This window comes from Micropterus dolomieu, linkage group LG09 (genome assembly GCF_021292245.1).
Source record: "Micropterus dolomieu isolate WLL.071019.BEF.003 ecotype Adirondacks linkage group LG09, ASM2129224v1, whole genome shotgun sequence".
NCBI lineage: Eukaryota > Metazoa > Chordata > Actinopteri > Centrarchiformes > Centrarchidae > Micropterus > Micropterus dolomieu.
In genome coordinates this window covers 5,379,415-5,398,934 of record NC_060158.1, presented here as the reverse complement: position 1 = coordinate 5,398,934, position 19,520 = coordinate 5,379,415, and the positions used below count along the sequence as shown (strand labels likewise).

General features: G+C 39.5%; 1 protein-coding gene across 5 annotated transcripts in view; it reads left to right on the top strand.

Annotated features, from left to right (window-relative positions):
- Nucleotides 1–19,520, top strand: part of cnot3b (CCR4-NOT transcription complex, subunit 3b) — a 64,470-nt gene that overhangs the window by 8,084 nt on the left and 36,866 nt on the right. For 3 of the 5 annotated variants that reach the window (XM_046058255.1, XM_046058258.1, XM_046058256.1), the window contains exons 3-14: nt 1,203–1,270; nt 2,481–2,555; nt 3,175–3,264; nt 5,795–5,923; nt 8,205–8,300; nt 13,285–13,413; nt 13,758–13,848; nt 14,130–14,263; nt 15,929–15,985; nt 16,613–17,615; nt 18,318–18,423; nt 18,958–19,105. In XM_046058255.1, coding sequence (XP_045914211.1) covers nt 1,203–1,270; nt 2,481–2,555; nt 3,175–3,264; nt 5,795–5,923; nt 8,205–8,300; nt 13,285–13,413; nt 13,758–13,848; nt 14,130–14,263; nt 15,929–15,985; nt 16,613–17,615; nt 18,318–18,423; nt 18,958–19,105 — 2,126 coding nt within the window. Of the gene's footprint in view, nt 1–1,202; nt 1,271–2,480; nt 2,556–3,174; nt 3,265–5,794; nt 5,924–8,204; nt 8,301–10,512; nt 10,612–13,284; nt 13,414–13,757; nt 13,849–14,129; nt 14,264–15,928; nt 15,986–16,612; nt 17,616–18,317; nt 18,424–18,957; nt 19,106–19,520 lie in introns of those variants that run through there. The other 2 variants (XM_046058257.1, XM_046058259.1) reach the window with 2 other exon arrangements.

Sequence of the window (19,520 nt, the reverse complement as noted above, 5' to 3'; positions counted from 1 at the left end):
AGAATCTTAACATCAAGGCAGTTTAAGGTCAGACGCAAACTGGAGTTTGTTCACACAACTTGGTCAAAGCTGCAGTCTGGTTTCGACTACTCCAGTAGTTACTTGTGGTTTCTCCATCAGTGACGGCACAATTGAGCAAATAACAATCAAAACAATATTATGTTAGAAATATTGAGATCTGAGGTTTCACGCCAAGTTTTTTTTAAGTGACTTGAAACAGGAACTCTGGTGTTCTGCAGAAGCTCAGACTGTCATTTAGTCTTTCTGCTGCATGTTTCCTAAAGTGTCCCCAGTCCTCCCCGTCTCTCCTGCTCGTAGTTCCCAGTGTCCAGTGGTGGTACATTTACTTAAGTACTGTAACTTTGAGGTGCTTGTACTATTCCATTTTGTGCTACTTTATACTTTTACTCCACTACATTTCAGTGGGAAATATTGTACATTTATTTGATAACTTTTAGTTACTAATTACTTTTCAGATTCCAATTATTAATAAAAAATATAATCAACTGATATTTGTATTATTATAGATTATTGTAAAATACCTAGCCCTTTATAAAGTACAAAGCCCCACCTTTGCTAGTTGAAACATGAAAGTAATGCTTACTCATAATGCATAACAAGTTCTGCGTACTAAGTACTTTCACTGTTGGTACTTTAAGTAGGCCTATTTTTAATGCAAATTTTTTTGTGGTACTTTTACTTAAGTAAAGGTTCAGAGTACTTCTTCTGCTACTGACTACCAAACCCTCCTTCAACCACTTATGTTAATATCTTGATATCCCCACATGGTGGGTTATATTTGTGTGTGTGTGTGTGCAGAGGATATGTTTTGTGTGTTGCCTCTCGTTTACAAGCATAATGTACCTTTTTACGATATGCATATTTCATGAGATGTCGAACATGATTTGTAAATGTGCTGTTGTTATATAGAGTGTTTGTTGTTTTTGTGTGTGTGTGATAACCGTCCAGTGGCCTGTGTTTTAAGAAGCAGGTTTACTCTGTTTCCTAGATTACTTTGCTGAGTGCACAATCTGGAACATGGAATGACCAATTTAATAGACGTGTTCTGGTTTTTATTCCAGATAATCAGTGACTCTGCTTCTAGGAACTGGTCCTGCGTGTTTTGACATGTTTATAAAACATATATCATTACCATGTTTCTCTTATCCTCCCTGTTACTCTGCTCCTGTCTTCTCCTCCAGGTGAAATAGATCGATGTCTGAAAAAAGTAGCGGAAGGAGTGGAACAGTTTGAAGACATTTGGCAAAAAGTAAGGAAGGATCATCACTGGGACTTTGGGACTGTGCAAATGATTATTTTCACTGTTGATTTATAGAGTATTGTTTTGAGTTATCATTTTGTTTGTAAGAAAATAGTAAAAAAATGCCCGTCACTATTTCCGAGAGCCCCTTTTTAAGTACTGATCCACATGGACAATGGTTTAAAACTGAGAAGCGGGAACCAGAGGTTTTTAAAGTATTAGAAAACAGTAAAAGAAATAATAACAAAAGAAATCCAAGCTCCACTTGTTTTGTCCAGAACCTATTGATATTCATTCAACAGTTGTCGACGACTAAGGAAGCCAGTGGACATCCACATTTGAGAAGCTGGAACTAGATAATCTTGGAGAAAACCTCAAAACCATTAATAGATTTTCTGCCAGTCGACTAATTGATTTAGCCTTGATTTTCATTGTATTGGTTGGGGAATAAACATAAAAAACCCTGGTAAATTTTAGACTGTGGTTTTCTACCCTGTGAGCCACATTCAGACTAAGATTTAGAGGAGTGAAGGATGTTTAAGAGAAGGAAATGTTTTTTGCTAAGTAAAATTTCTTGCCCTTTCTGCCTCTGAGGTGAATTTCTCTAACTCTTGTGAGCTTGGACAAAGTAGTCATAGTCACAATTCTACAATTTTCCACCGCGTAATGGACAAAACCCATGATACTTATAATAAACTGAGTGAATGCAGCTGTTAAATAAAACGGTGCTTTGGGGCAGAGCGAACAGCAGCGCAGAGGCCCAGAGCATAGATCAGTTCTGCTATTAAAGAGGCAGAAAGGTCCCAGTTGCCCTTATTTTCTTCATTATATCCTGTATTTATTGTGATACCATAGTTATGTCACTACAGTTCCATTTGGCTTCTCGGAGGACTGTTTTACATCCCCAAACTTTTTTTGTTTTTACAGCTTATTTTATCATCTATTTTATTTAAAGTTAAAGAGTTTTCTTGTTGCTTTTGCAGCTGCAGCAAACTTAATTTCTCCACATAGATCAATAGAGTTGTCCTTAAATTAACTGATGGTACAAAGGTTTAATTTTAAAAGTATGAGCAAATGCCTTAGTGACAGACATTTTTCAGACTAAACTATCAATAAGTACAGTGTATATGTTGAATTTTGAACTCTACATAAATGAGAGGAAACTGTATTGTTTTGGACCTGAATCTGTTTGAACCCTCTGGTTTCTTTTCATCCACAGCTTCACAATGCAGCCAACGCGAACCAGAAGGAGAAATATGAAGCAGACCTCAAGAAAGAGATTAAAAAGCTACAGGTAAATACAGAGAGAAGGTGCACATATGGATTAATCAATGTATTGTTTTCAGCTCTACATCACATTTACACCAAGCTGAGATCTGATCAGAGTGAGCCAGACCACCTCCAGTCAGGCTGATCTGATGGAAATTTGAATGCAATGTGCTCTGTGTGAATTTACAGCTGGATTAACAATTAAATTGGGGAATAATTTCTCATTTCTAGCCAATCAGCAAGTGAACTTTTTGAGGTCTGATATTTTTCCATTTTGGGCTCTGAAATCAGCAGAAAGGGCTGTGATTGTTTCCTGATCTGAAATTGTTTAACCTGCTCATACACAGAGGTGTGTGTGTATGTTTGCTAGTGGAGTATTAAATATCACCATGGTCAGCCAGAGGCAGTGTGTGCTTGATCTCAGTGTTACCATGAATACCAAACTCCAAGCCAAGCCTGTGTGTGCTGCATGGTGACACCAAGTTCATCGTCCATGACTGCTGAGGACGGGTCCCTGCACGTATTCACTGATGTATCTGTATCTCCCTCTCTCTCGCTGTGCGTCTCTCCCAATCTGTCTTCCTCCCTGTTTCTCTCACTCTCTCTCTGTTCTTCTTCTTCTTCTTCTTCTTCTGGTCCCCCAGCGTCTTCGAGACCAGATCAAGACGTGGGTGGCATCCAACGAGATAAAAGACAAAAGGCAGCTAGTAGATAACCGCAAACTCATCGAAACGGTGAGTAGGAACTGAAGAGAGGAGAGGTAGGGCGCATCACGCTCATTATAACACTCCCTGCAGGACCCATGTTTACTCTGGAGGGTTGTGTTTTTTTTTAACAAAGTCTTGAAAAGTCTGAGAATGTATTTGACAAACTTCAGGTCTTATAAATTACTTAAATCTGTCACATGTTAGGCAATAAATATCTCTGTCATTGATTTATATAGATTAGCAGTTTACCAAAACATATTTGACCTTCAGTGATGGATGAATTTCAGTGATTTACCCGCTGATAACACTCAATATACTGGCGTTTTATTTGTGTTCACGTTTGTCATTTATGTCCCTGAAACATTTGTTTTTGTGTAAAAGAACACAAACAGAAAAATCCAGTTTTGACTTTGGAAACAGCAAAATAAAAAAAGTTTGGAGTAGAAAAGTCATTGCAGTTTTTATCAGGGCCTAAGAGTTTATGTAATTTCTTCAAAGACTGGCCTTGGCCTTGTGCAAAAAAGAGAAAAGACGTAAATTCCGTAAAACGTCGATTAAAAGCCTAGTTCCAATTAGAAACCTCTCTACAACATAGTCCAATTACCAGTATGCTTTTTATATAGCTCCTACAAAAGCAGAGTTACAAAATTATCTACATGATTGAACACGCATTAAAAATATTTCAAGACGGAGGTAAATTAATTCAGGCAATTTAAAATGACAAAATTAAAAAGAAATAAGATTCCACAACAGTGATGCAGTTAAAATGGACATATAAGACAAGATAGAAATGCAAGGATGCTCTAAAATTAATAAAAGGCTGTATTGTAAAGGTATGTCTTGAGAAGGGGATTTAAAAGATGTCACTGATCCTACGAGCCTTTGGTCATAAACCTGGACTTAGGAACAAGCCTAACAGCGCTATGCCCGAGGATCTGAGGCTGCGTTCTGGTTCACAGGGGAGCAGCAATTCAGAAATGTAGCTGGGAGCAGAAACATAAAGCGCTTTAAAAGTGATCAGAGAAATCTTAAAATCAATTCTAAAACTTACAGGTTACCAGTGAAGAGAGGCTAAAAGAGGACTGAAGTGGTTTTGTTTTCTAGTGTTAGTTTAGAGTCGAGCAGCTACTTTTTGTACTGGTTGAAGTTGTGAGATAGCTTTTTAGCTTTGCCCTGAATATAATGAATTACAATAATCCAACCTAGATGAAATACAGCATTGTCCTCCTAAAGCTCAGAAAGCTGTTCATCTGCATCTCAGACTCATCAAGAATATGCATTAATCCTGTATATTGTGTCTTGAAAATGGGACAAACTCTTAGGGTTATGCTTTTCTTAACTTACTTTCATTTGCCATTACTTAAGTCATAAAAAATCTGTAATGCTTTTATGCGAATAAAAGTCCTCTTCTGTAACTCTCTTATCACTATAAAATTTAAATAGAGCAATAATGATTCAAAGCTTATTAGATGTATTAAAGCTTTTACCTTGTTGATCTTAACTCATTTAGGTAAAAGCGATTCGGCCGTAACTACTCTGGTTTGTTTAGAATAAACAAAAGAAAAAGAATGGCTAAACAGTAAAAGACAAGATCACCATCTGCAGAAACTCAAACTGCAGTTGTAAAAAAAAACAAAATTAGCATTTGTTGTGCAGAAAAAGCAAATATGTTGCCACAATAATTTAGGAGATTAGCCCTTTAAATAAAGAACTGCACCCAGGAGATGCTCATTATGGCATTCTTCATAGAGAGCTGGGAAACATAGGAGCTGGTCCGTTATCTAACACCTGTTCTTTAGCGTGGCTACCCCCGCCTCCAAGCCACATGAGTCTTTGATGAGGGTTATTGAGATGGACTGAATGTGAGCCACCTGCCTTCACAATGAGGGACGAGAGCAACTTGCCAGCTCTCTCTGATCTCCAGAGCTTGGGTTTTATCCCAAAGATGCTCTTCAAGACTTCCTGTGGTTTTGTTGGTTGACCTGAAATTATACATTCAGCCACAAGAGTCCTGCAGGAAGCGGCCGGGGGTTTGGTTTGGTTTAACATCTTGTCTTGACCCAAATAAAAAGGAACATTACAGTCTGCTGCATGTTAGAGACAGGATGTGGTCAAGATGGATCATATTGCAAAATTAGTGTTAGAGTTTAGAGCCTCGTCATCACGGTCTTTAAGACCTTGGACATGTCTGAAAACAGGTTGGGTTTTTAAAATGCTGCGGTTTTTATACAGGAGAGAAGAGGTTCTAACAACCTTCAGTAACAGACATCCTATTTCTGGTCTGCTGAGTGGGCTTTAATGGCTCCTCTAGTGCAAGGCTTTCAGTCATTTTTGCCGAGTCCTCCTATTTCACAGCTCCATCATTAAGATTATTTAAGAACTTAATGGAATCACTTATTTCCTCTATTTTCTGGGTTGTAAAGGTAGTGGGTTTTTTCTGCTATAAAAGTCCTTATTACTTGGTTTTATTACAGTGTAATCCACCTGTATCAACAAGTAAAGCTATTTTTATACATGATTTGTTTGCCTTTTTGTCTGTGTATGTGTCTGCTTGCAGCAAATGGAGCGGTTCAAAATAGTGGAGAGAGAAACAAAGACGAAAGCGTACTCAAAAGAAGGGTTGGGTCTGGCCCAGAAGGTGGACCCGGCCCAGAAGGAGAAGGAGGAGGTCGGCACGTGGCTAACGGTGAGCTTCATTATTAAATGGACGTGTGCATGTTGTCAGCTGTGAGTTTGTGACGGGAACAGCTGTATCTTTCCATATTAGCCGTTTTTATTTACAGAGCATGTTTAAAGACAACAAACATAATATCATAAATATCATAATATAGTAAATTAATAATAGTTTCAATCAAGTCTGTATGTTTACTCTGAGATAAAGCACTTTTGGGGGTAATAAAACAGCCATCATCAATTAGAGCTTCAATACTATGATTCAACGGTTATTTAAAGAGCAGAGCCTCCATTTCATTCTGTTGGCGCTACAAATGTGAATATGTGCCAACACAGACCTTGACATTTATTTAAGTCAAGAGTGGAGAAAGGAGTCAATAACTTAAATTAAACTGCTTTTTATTCAGCGTAGCTCATTCACCAGTTAGCGGACTTGAATTTCCTTAATGAATGATAAAGTGCTTGACTCCTTTATTTTAAATTTGATTTTTAATAAAAACCGAATGCAACATAGAGGAGGAGTCAAGCACTTTATCATTATTTATACAGTGGTTTACTGATGGGGACAAAATGCCCGTGGCTATACCTGAAGTTAAAAAAATGGATCAAACGGAGACAACAGTTTACTCATGGACCTATGACTGTAAATCACAGTCTGACGCAGGAATAATGATTTTGTTGATTTTCAATTGAAAATGTGTCTATGTTCAAACTGACTATAACTTTTTTAAATCTATTTTTACACAAACAAATCTTGCTCATTTCACATTTAATAAAATACTGTCAAAACACTTAAGACTATAAGCAGCTAATATTAAACATTATCTCCAACATGAGTACTATGATAGGAAGGTTCCAATGTTAGAAATGTTTGATTTAAACAGTGTTGCTGCAGTAATGTAGCCCACGGTAAATATTTCAGTGCAACTGTTGCCAGCCTGACAGCTGCGTTAACCTCCGCAGAGTGACAGCGTTATAAAGGACAGTGCAGCCTACAGATTTTATTCTGAACTGAGAATGAATACAGGATGTCCAGAAATCGCTGTCTACGTCCTAGGGCTGGACAATATGGCCACAAATGCTATAATAAAAAGTTTCATATCTTTCAATATCGATAATTATCACGATAAGTATCAAATCGTTATTTCTTTCAAGTTTAAATTGTGGCTCCTGAGTAAAAGTTGAAGAAACCAGATGGTTAATTGTGGTTTAAGCTCTTCTTTATGGTCAACACTGATTCCAAACACTGGATCACTGCACAAATCTGAGGTAGCACATTCAAAACAATTATGATAAAATCTTTGTGTGTGCTTTGATATCGACCATGTGAATGGGGAAATGAAACGGTGTGTCAGACAGCTGCTGACAACCACAGTAACTGACCCTGAGTTGAAGTTAATCCTCTTTCTGGAATGGAAAACCCAGAGTTTCCCTCATCTCAGGCTTAACAAACTCAGAGTAAACCTGCTTCCTGAAACAAGGCCCTGGTGCAGTGCTTAAAATCTTTATTACACTGCTGACCAGGAAAGAAAGACCAGTACACCAGTAAAGGGAATATCTCCTTGATCCCAGTGAGGACTGTCGCTGTTGAACATACTGATAAACTCAGAAAATAAAGCCATGTTCCATGGTTTCAAAATACTTAACTATGTCCTCTTGTTGTTTAATTGCCATTAAGAAAACATTTCAGTTCCCTTTTCAGCCATTTGTGTTATTCCACTGATCTCTTCTGCTACTAGCGTCACTCAAGTTGTGCAAACCTTTGAGGATTTTAATGATCAGCTCCAATTCACACATCAACTTAGTCAAATTATCACCCTTGTTTTGCGTGTCATTACACACAGTGCAACACAGGAAAACAGGATATAAACGTTTACACACAGTATTGTCTCAAAGTAACCTAAATAACAAACTTGCAAAGACTCAGATTCTGCTATTGTCCTAATTTGTCATTCACATCCTCAAAAATAAAAATCTGATTTGAATGCATAAGCCAGACGTGACTTCTCTTTGCTGCTGTTTTTGTTTTAACAAAACTTGGAACTGAAAGTGAGATAAAAGTGGAACCAAAAGCAAAATTAAGACAAACCACAGTTTAAAAATTCAGAATAACAAAGCCTGAAAACCTTATTAACCAGCAGCCAATTCCATTAATAATAATAGTTGCAAATTAATCGACTAATCGTTTCAGATGAATCCGTTAGTTTAACAGCATCTTCACTCTTCAGCTGTGGTATTAAAGGTATATTACTTTGTGAATGAACTGTACTTTTCTCTCTCTCTCTTTCCTCCAGAATACGATAGACACATTGAACATGGAAGTGGACCAATTTGAGAGCGAAGTGGAGTCTCTTTCGGTCCAGACGAGAAAAAAGAAAGGAGACAAGGAGGTCAGTCCGTACCCATCTCTGATCCATTCATTCTTCTTCTTCTTTACTCTCTGTCTGCTTTCTCCTCTCTGTTTATAGCTGACACAAATCGCCCGGTCAGTCTTTCTCCCGCTCTCCTCTCTGGTGAATAGGTCAGATAGCGCGTCCTCCATTTATCTTCTGTGTCCACTTCTTTTTCACTCACTCACTTTCCTTTGAAAGTCCTATCCAGGGGCCTCATTTATAGAAAATCCTCTTTGTCCTTGACGACCAGGCTGTCATATCAAGGACATGAGAACAAGCAGGTCTTGCAGATGGTGTTCATACGTCATACCTGCAGAAAAATCACTCTGTGTCACAGAAAACATTTGCAGCTGATTCTTTTTGGCATGAAGATCACTTTGTCTGTAATTGGCTTGTATTTCTTTTAAGTAGCTTTTATAAATGAGGCCCAGAGGGGCTTATTTTTGTCTGTTGCTTGTGCAGTTAGTTCAGCTGGCCAAAAGCGTAGGACCATGTTTCTCTGGAGATATTCTGAGATATGTAGCGCTGAAGTGCTGATATGACTTTCTGGTCTCTGGTTTCACACAGGCTCCAAAATGACCAACCATCATTTCTCTTTGGAGGATAATTCACCACAAGGGTCACATGCTGCACTGGCTATTAGTTTCCTGAGGTGACAGTATTCAAATGCCTGTTACCTTTTTGGTTTTTAGTCTGATTTTAAATCTTACACTAGTCAGACAAGACAAGACAACCAAACTGTGTCCTGATTTGTTGCCAGTTTAGGATGCAACATGCAGTAGGGAAGATAAACGTGAACACATTTGTGTGCAGGGATAAAATTAAGAGGTTTTTGTGCTAGCTACCACACCTCTCGTGCATCACACACACACACACACACACACACACACACACACACACACACACACGCACACACAGTGATTGGTTGAAAAGGATATGTGGTGGCACAGAGCAAAAACAAATTATTCACACTCCCTATTTACAACCACGCCATCCTATTTCAGTGTCTCAACTGTGTGTAAATCTATCCATTATAGAGTGTTCTCAAATATTCCCGTAATGGAACAAATGGCACACAAACTACTTTCTGTCCTGCAACACTGAAATGATAATGATTGAGTGTCTGAATTCACTGCTCACTCTACATTAGTGAATCAAGTGTCTGTTATTATAGAGTTTCTGATTTGGTAGATGCAGCAGTGGCACCTAATGCACATGTCTGTATTACGTCCAAGTATCCTGGCATACACCTACAGTATTAAAAATCATATCTCTGCATGTCAAACACAGAAGCACATTTCAGGCTAAAACCAGAGTGTCGGTAGCTGTAAACATTTCTTCCTATTTTCACCTCTGCTTACATGCAGGCATGCAAACTCATCACCTTTCGGGGGAAGTCGCCGTGTTGAAACAAAGATGGATTCACCTACGTGATCTGCGCATTTGTACACTGTACGATTTCAGCCCGTTTCTGACCCGATTTTCAGGCGTCGTTTGCCGTGCGGTGTACAGTCGGTAGGGGCGGATGAATTTTTTTAAATTTATTTTTGGTCGGCCGTCGTCAGGCTCTCGCACAGTTGAAGCTGAACGAGTGGATTCCCCACGATCAGTGCCTTAGTTTTCTTTTTTTTTTCTCACAGCGCCTGCGTAAAGTGGTGAACGGCGTCTGAAAGTGCCATGGCAACCATAGACTGTAGATGGCAACACAATACTCGGTATACTATACTCAAGTTAACAATCTGTACAGAAAAAACGTAGCTAGGTTTACCTCTCTGCACATCTTCCCAGCCACCTGGTCGATATACAACAGCGCCTCTCTTTTTTTTTTTTTTTTAGACGTTGCAGCACGTTTCTGCCCTGTTAGCATTATTGCTAATAAACAAACTTCTACCTCCCTCGGATCATTCAAAGAAATCTTTATTGATTAATGTCAACAGTTACAACGGGCTGCTAAGGCCGACCGGCTGTGAGCGCTTATGTCGTGGCTGACTATCACTTTCATCGTGAGCTTAAGTTTTACATCACAGGCGATTTACTCGTACAGTGTGAGTTGGAATCAAACGACGTCGTTTAGGCCTATTTACCGAGTCCTCTCCTCTCTAGCATGAGCTTTGCAACTTTACAGCTGGCTCTTTCTAACCAATCACTCCTAATACCTCAACCCAGCAGCCAATCAGAGGCAGCGTAGGGCGGGTCTTTTTTCCGGTCAGTTACACTACTTAGTCTGACAGCTGAGCACGTGAGGACGGTAAAAGACTGCGAACGAGCGTTTCGTCGGGGAAAAAAAAAAGCCTGATGGAAGACAGAAGTAAGCTAACTTAAAATGTTAACTGTCCTCTCAGAAATAGTAAAATTAGTATTGCTAAGTTTAGACCTTTGCCCGCTGTTATTAACCAGTAATGTAAGCTAAGCTAATTGTTCAGAGCAGTGGATATAATGTAGGCTAACATCAACAGGATAAAACGTGTCGCCATCGTGTCGTGTGTTTTAGCTGGGGACATATCCCCATCACTTTTTGAAAGAGTTTGTTAAAATGCTTTGAAAAATAGCTTGCAACATGAAAGAACCCATGAAAGTGCTCTGTGAAGTGTTTATTTGCATTTTTAAGTAAGAATAAACAAGCTACTGGTTATAAAATGCCCCCAGAACGTGCAGCACCAGTCAATAAGTTATATTTAGCAACTTCTTGTCACAGTTTCTGTTCGGCCAAATTTTCTGTTCTCTCCCTGTGGACACGACAAAAGAGGAGGGAGGATCAAAATCATGCCTGCATGTGTGCTAATTCAGCAGGGATGATATTACATAAGAGAACACAGAGTAACACAGAATGCCTGAGAGCTGCACTGCGTTATATTCTGTGTTACTAGATTTTAAATTGTCACGTACCACCTGAATTTTGTGTTTCTCTTTACGTAAATAAAAACATTTTCATCATACATTGATGTAGGAAAGGCAGAACAGGAAATGTCGACACAATGCAGGAATTTAAGTGTTTAATGCTCAAACTTTTATGGGGGAGAACCCCCAACTTATCTATTTCAGCTTTCAGGATTTCTATTAAATACTGTTAATGTATCATCACATCTCGATCTTGTAACAGAAGTATGGTGCATCGCCACATCTCGTGAACTAAGTGTATTGTCACATCCCAAATCTGAGCCCTTATGTACCCACTACTTTTCAACACAAAGTGACGCCGTTGCCTGTCTGTATCTTTCGCGTGTTGCAGAAAACGAATGCAACACGCTGTACCTGGAAAAACTAAACAGATTTTTCACAAGAGACTTCATCATTTTTTTTATTTTTTTATTTTATACCTTAAAACATAACAAGAAGGAGCAGATGACTTCCTTGTAGTTTACCCGGATATACAGGATCACCTGATACGCTATACAGCACACCTAATGCACAGAAGTATTGTTACCGTAAAAGAACAAATATTGACACATACAGAGGAAGCTGTTGCTCAGGAACCCCCTTCCACCTGTTTGTCTAAGTTTCCCTGGGCAAGATACCAAACCATGATATGATTCAGTATCATGGTTGACCAGCACGCTGCAGCTTGGTGCCATCGGTGTATGAGTATGGCTATAACTGTATAAATGTAGCCATTTACATACAATTGACATTCAAGCATGCCACTTATCTGTCAATGAGAAACGGATAAAGTGGAATTTCCAATAAATGAACGTAATAATAATTATCCATCCATCATCAACCGCTTATCCTGCGTACAGGGTAATAATAATTATAGACAGTAAAATTGTTTTCGTTTACAACTCCATAGAGGGGAAACCAAATATTTTTTTCTGCATTTCATAGGAGTTACTGAACTCCTTCTGCCCTGAGGGTTGTTTTAGCTGACATAGTTTATTTATTTGCTCCATTTCTTTTGTGTTTGCTTTTAAACACCATTCGTTGGTTGGTCACTGGATCCTTTGTTTTGTTTTAGTTTTTTACTGCAGTCCCTAGTGTTTAAAACGGGCCTTATAAAACCTTTAAACGCCATTTAAGAGAGACATTTAATTCAGGTCCATACTTACCCCCATTCCTCAATACTTAATTTCAGACATACAGTCACATTAAAAGTTCTAATTTAGCCTTTGTAGCGTGCATGTACTCATGTTCCTGACATGTGCTTGTGCAGCATTAATATCTATTGTTATGAAACACATTAATATGTTCCACTCTGCTGCCTCCACTAATGCAGTCCAGCAGCAGCCAAACAACATACATCAAAAGTGTTCCTGCCTGTGTGTTTTAACAGCTATAGTGTTTTATAATCCCATCAGTTAAGCTAGAGCGCCACATAGTGACACGTGTGCTCGGTTTGCTGTTTTTAAGGTTTTATCCAAAAATGTATATATAAATGAATATAGAAATAAGCAAATGCAAAATATGACACTAAAGTGTTTGACAACATGCATGAATTAACTGGAGAAGTTGGAGAAGAATTAAATATTAAAATCATAAGTGCTGCTGTATGATGCATAAAGTGCACATATAGCAGCAACCCCTGCTCTCATGCTGCTGGACCTTTCATATGTTTCCTGTCTTCTGCATGTTTTACTACATTTTTCGTTTTGTTAACATTTCTATACATATACTATTATACATATAACAAATATTGCAATTAAAATGCGTGTGTACCTTTTTTTTTATTTTATCATTGTCTGGGTAGAAAGACTTCTAAATCAACATATAGACCAATGAGAGACATTAAAACTCTCCACTGAGATCTTGTTTGATGACTTTATTTTACTGGTTGCAGCTCTTTAATCCACTCTCTGTGCCAAAAGAGAGAAATCTTTGGGAAATAAAATAAAAATTGTCCGCTGCTTTAACAGTTTGCATGTGGGAAGCTAGAGGTCGTAGACATGGCTACTTGATATCGTTGTAAAAAACAGAAAGTTACCTGAAACTAAGACAAGAAATCTCTCTCCTTCTTTCCTCCCCACCTGACACCATTCTTGTTGTGAAGAAGCAGGACAGGATTGAAGAGCTGAAGAAGTTTATTGAGAAACATCGGCACCACATTCGGATGCTGGAGACCATACTGAGGATGCTGGACAATGACTCAGTGCAGGTGGACGCCGTCAGGAAGATCAAGGTTCGCTCAAGTCTTCATAAAACAAAGCCACTGGACTGTTTCCTTTTCCTGGACTTAATTAGATGTTTTCTGAACACAAAGATACAGAAGTTTATGTGTCTCCTTCTTTTTTCTTGTTTCACCTGCACAGCATTTATGTTTGTATGATTCATAATTGGATAGCTGCTGTCACACTGCAAGAATTGTTTTTCTGTGGGAAATCAGAGTTGTTTTGCACAGTTTCTGAAAAGATCATTTATATTTCTTTTGACTGAGCGAAAATACATTGTAGCATATAAATGATTCTTTCTGAAATGAAAATGAATGCAGCTATTATCTTTCTCTTGTGTTCTTTGTTTATAAAGGATGATGTGGAGTATTATCTAGACTCGTCGCAAGATCCAGACTTTGAGGAAAATGAGTTTCTATATGACGACCTGGACCTGGAAGAGATCCGTAAGTAGAGAAAAGAGCAGGGGTTAATTTGGTCTTTAAATAAATTTTTTTTAAAGCTTTAGAAAGTAGTGGCAGTTTGGTTGTTCTTGTGGACTCAGATTGGACCTCGATTATCATTGCAGAGACTTTAGCTTTGAGTGTGAAAGTCTCCTAAACTGTGTAGAGATGTAAACCCACCAAACCAGTAGTAAATACTGTAAATCCCCTGAACATGGTCATATTAATGCTGTTTTTTTTCTAATAATTGCCGCTAAACTACCTCTGTGTCTGTGCTCTTACAGCTCAGACGCTGGTCGCCACCTCACCACCGGGAAACTTGCACTTGGAGGAAGAGATCTTCCAACACTCCAGCAGCACACCCACCTCCACCACCTCATCTTCACCCATCCCCCCCTCACCTGCCACTTGCACTACGGTAAAAAACTTTTCCTTTTGCTGTCAGTAAATGAACCCCCAGTCTTTCTTTAAAATGCATGAAAGTGTCAGGGTGCTTTTTGAGCATGTTAATGTTCATAACATTCATGCAACATATGGAAGTTGCAAAGATTCAGTGAGTATGAAAAAGGTTATATTGGAGTTGAGAGGTTTTTCATGCAATTATAGTAGTGCTGGGCAACGATTAAAATTTTTGATCGCATGATTTTCTTGCGATTAACTGCATGATTGTTATGCACAAAATTGAATAATGAATTCTAAAGTAGTGTATTGCACACTTTTAACATGTGGTTTGCAAACACTTATAAGGTGGTTTTTAGCAGCAGTATTCCCTTTACACAGTAGCAATAAAATATTTATTTTTATTTTAAATCTCAACTTAAACATTAATGTAATCAAATCAAATATAAAACCAAAGATATTTGCCACTGCCAGCATTATCTTTTACAGCTTGTTAAAACAAGTTAATATCAGAGTCCAGTTTTCTTTTTTTTTTTTTTTTTCTGAACTATAATTTTAACCTAAGTTAAATAGGCTACAGATGTGTAGCGCACATAAGCCGTTGCCATGGTTACCCTCCGTAGAGCGCTTGTCTCCCCTTCTGTTTACCTGAGAGAACCCACGGGGCCAAGCGACTACGTTGCAATTTTAAGAACTTTCCTAAGACCGACATCTTCCCCACTACTAATCAGCATGCAGCGTGCAGTGTGTAGCTATCCACTTCGCTATGGCATTTGATGGCTTGTCTTGCTTTTGTTTATCTACTTCTCCCACACGCTGCATCCAGCGTAGTCTGCCGAAGCCTCCCTCCACTGCTTGTTTGGGTCTGTGAGGCTGATCAATATCCCACTTCTCCTGTGACCCATGGTTTGACTGTATATGTATTCAGAGCCAGTGAGCAAGGGACTTTCAAAATATTAATAATAATAATAATAAAAACTGCATTAACTTGCGATAAAATAATTGTTGGCATTAATTAATTAATGTTGCTTCTCCACCAAAAGCAAACAATCTTTCAGGTTTTTTCTTCATTGCACTTTGAATTTGTCACTAATAATTGATAATTCCTGAAGCTTGAGCTTACATTCATGTTGAGTCAAGTCAGGTCAGTATCTAAAATATAAATGTAAGATAATTGCTTTTGTGTTTGCTAATGTAGTGCCCTTATTGTTCTGCTCTATTGTCATTATATCATCTGTTCTTCCTATCCGCCCACGTGCAGTATGTAGTGAGGGTAGTTATTATAGGTCTGATGTGTCTGAATAGAAGGCGTGATTTTGTTAAATGCTGCTGACATGTTATACTAAAGCATGAAAGGAAATATAAGGGATGGGATATAGCCTAAGCTGCAATCATTCATGGGAAATGTGATTGTTTAACTTTTAATTATCCAAGGAAAGTTTTCTGGATCTTTGAGTTCACTTTAGAAGAACTGAGCCTCCTTGTGTTGGCAAACATTAGGGATTTTAACCTTCTAGTCACAAGCTCTTTTGAATAATTGTAAAATGACGAAGATTTGGCTGCTTTTGGTTTTGTCTATTTCTTATTTTACACCCACAGCCTTGTGGTACAGCTTCAATGCATGATGAACCTTAACTTGGTGTTTCTCTGTGGCTTAATGTTGTTCTTCATTTGTGCTTTTCAGGAGAACTCAGAAGATGACAAGAAGAGGGGACGTTCAACAGACAGTGAAGTTAGTCAGGTGAGTCTCAAGACTCTGAAAGTTGGTGTTCCTCTTAGTGATCATTTCTACATCATGTCTGTAACACCCAGGATCGCAGAAAGCTCCAAGAAATTCTGCACCTAAGCAATCAAGCTGTTTTAATTTAACATGCATTAAATTTTTGGGGAGTTTGGGACCAAATAAGCTATTTGAAGTTGTCCCCTTGGGCACAGAGAAATGTGTGATGGACATTTTTTTGCTTTTTTCCTAACATTTTAGTGGGAAATTCATAATTTAGTCAAAAATAATTAATACATGAATCAATAATAAAAATAAATTTCTTAATATAAAAGCTCTAAAAGGCTATAATATACTCAAATTCTTCAATGTATCATTAGATATCAACATTTTTACCCTGTTGCATACTTACACTATGCACTACACATGCGACTTACATATTTCTTTTTTTGTGATGTTTGGATAACTTCATAACAGAAAAAAAACAGATTAAAAGCCTTTAATTAGTAAAACTTATGGTCTGTTAAAGAAGCTGTCTTGTATCTCAGTGCCTTCGGTGCTGCTGTTTTAAATGCTTCTTACAGAGTTGAACAAACTATAATTAACTGTTGACAAACTTGGTAATTTCTTTCTCTACATTTTTTCCAGTCACCTGTGAAGAACGGAAACCCCTCTTCCTCGTTATCCTGTTCCTCTTCCTCTTCCTCATCTTCCTCTTCCTCCTCCTCCTCTTCCTCATCTTCTTCCTCCGTCTCTGGACTGACCTCATCCTCACTGGTCTCTATGGCGACCATTGCTGCAGGAGGAAGCAGCGGCTCTGGGGCCAACAGTCATCATGGAAACTCGGGGGGTCTCCTCTCCAACACTTGCGTAGGCAGCTACAGCAACGCCACCCAGCAGCAGCCGCACCCGTCAGCACAGCAACCACAGGCCAAAAACTTAGTGAGCTCCTCCTCCTCGGCTCCTATCTCCATCCCCAGCACCTCCACCAACAGCCACCAGGCCTCCTCTGCCCCTTCTCCCCCCAACGCCAGCACACACGGGCTCTTCACTTCAAACAGCCAGCCCCAGGTTCTGTCGGGGCCCCCGCCCACCTCCAACAGTCTTGGCCTCAGCCTGGGCCTCTCTCTAGGGAAAGGCAGCATGTCCAGTTCCATCACCACCAGCCCAATGTCCGGGGGCCTGGGCCTGTCAGGGATGCCGGCGTCCCTGTGCACCATGGCGAGCCTCCTGTCCAGCTCCACCCCTGCACCCTATGCTCAGGCAGCTGCCTCAGGCGCGGTCGGCTCCGGTCTACCGGGTTCTCTGGGCGGCGTCAGCACCACGTCATCCAACAGCACGTTGGGCTCCATCGGCAGTGGAAGCATCACAGTCGGCGGGCCGACGTCCTCAACAGGAGGTCTGCTGGGCTCAGCTTCGGTGGTGACCAGCATCGGCTCTGGGATTCTGGGTTTTGGCTCTGGTCAGTCGGGTGTGCAGGTGTCTTCCCTAGTGTCACTTAGCCCAGTAGGAGGTTTAGCGCCGGGTAGCGGAGTAGGAGTCATCGGGAGCAGCGTAGGCACCTCTGGATCAGCAGGGGGCGGAGTGATGGGAGGAAACTCGTCGCTTTCCGTCAGGCCGCCGAGCCGTCAGAAGCAGAATGGTAGCTCTAGTGAGTATCTGATGTCTGTGGACAAACAATGCTCACGGCTTTTCTAGCATCGAGATGCCTTTCGCAGCTGGAAAAGCATTGAAATGTCTTTTTGAATAAGTGTAAAATCCACAATGATCACTGCTGTGGACATTTTAGCTGCAAAGAGTTCATCAGCAAGCGATTACCAAAGCAATAGCACCCAAGGATGTTCTTTAAGTGCTGGTGCTATCACAGTTATCTTGTGTTATAACTGTAGCACCGCCACTTTAAATGTATCTGATCATTTATGAGTAATCGCACCATCCAATTCAAAGCAAGTAATAAAATGTCCTTCAGTGCAACACTGTCGCACAACATTGATGCTCAGCTTTCTTGGTTTAAAGCACTTACATTCATCACTATGAGCAACTGTAAAGCACTTCAGTATAACATCAGTCACTGTTCATTATTTAGAAAGTGAAACCACAGGAGTCGTTCAGTTTACTTACAAATGCTTTATTATAGGTTGTAGGCACATTACTAAACACACAACACAGACTTCATAGCCATTAACTGCTAACTTGTTGTCGCTTTTACTAATTATGCTAATTTAGAGTTTCACAGCACAGTGTGGATTTCTGAGGCCTCCAGATACCCAGGAATTTCTTTTTACAAGGTTTATAACTAAAGATTGCATTTTTTAACATGTATTTTCCTCTGTTTTAATTTTTTGCGTTACAGGTTACAGCGCTGTGGTAGCAGACAGCACAACAGACTCCGCCCTCAATAGTGCCAGCCAATCACAAAGCAGCCAATCATCGTCTCTGACCTCCACAGCCAATCAGCCGTGAGTATGATGGAATACCTTTCCGCTCATGTAAAATTATGAGAAAATGGATGAAAAAGACTTAAAAAAAAATAGAGAAAATGGCACAATTGAAATAAATGGACAAGTTCGATGTCAGCTTCTTGATTTCAACTGAACTTGTTAATATTCAGCTTGAAGAAATTTTTCTGAATTCCCTCCTGGATGTTAAATTTCATGATAGAAATGGTGAAAAAACATTTTTATAACAGAAAGCTTTGAAGTTATTATGATCACTTATTTTAAAATATAATTGTAAACTTATAGCAATAATTTTTAGACTTTGTGAGGTCCTCCTTCTAAAAGTGATCCTTAAGGTCACCAGGACTAACTGGGATAAAGTTTATATGTATGTGAATTATATGAAGTGAACATCTAAACTTCTGAAAAACAGACACAGTACCTTAAAATCCCTCAAGCATGAACAAATATCCTTTTCCGCCGTTCTTGGATTTTATTTTGGTCTCTGTTGCCCACTTTGTCAGCCCTTTTTTAACTCTCTCTTTCTCTGCGCAGTAAGGACACTGGTCCCAGTTTGCTGGGGTCTTTGAGTTTGTCGTCGAGCTCCCCATCGCCAGCCTTCTACAGCGAAGCCAAAACAGTGAGCGGCAGCAGCCTTCTGAACGGGCCGCTGTCCTACTCACAGTCCTCCGACGTCATCAAGGTGAGAACATGACGACACGCACACACACAGGAGCATTTACACCTGATATGAACATGGGATCTGTATCTGGGTAATGACATCTGACCCATGGGATTTAAAATCGATCTCTCGGTTGTGTCCGCGTTGTGATCAGAACATGTTCTTTGTGTAACCTTAGAAGCTCTCTCTGTTTTGATGAAGCTTCCACACCCCAAGTTGTTGTTACCAGTATTTCAACGTCCAGAAATACTGGGGGTTTTTGGGGTTTTTATTTGTTGTTTTAACTGTGTTGAAACATTTGTCAGGAACCTCAGTGTCATAATGCTTAGCGATCTTTAAAAGCTGATCTTCGGCGCACTGTTCCAAAAGCTCCTCAGAGGCAGACTTCACAAGATCTTCTACTAGAGAGACCATATTTTAATTTCAAAGGAAACAG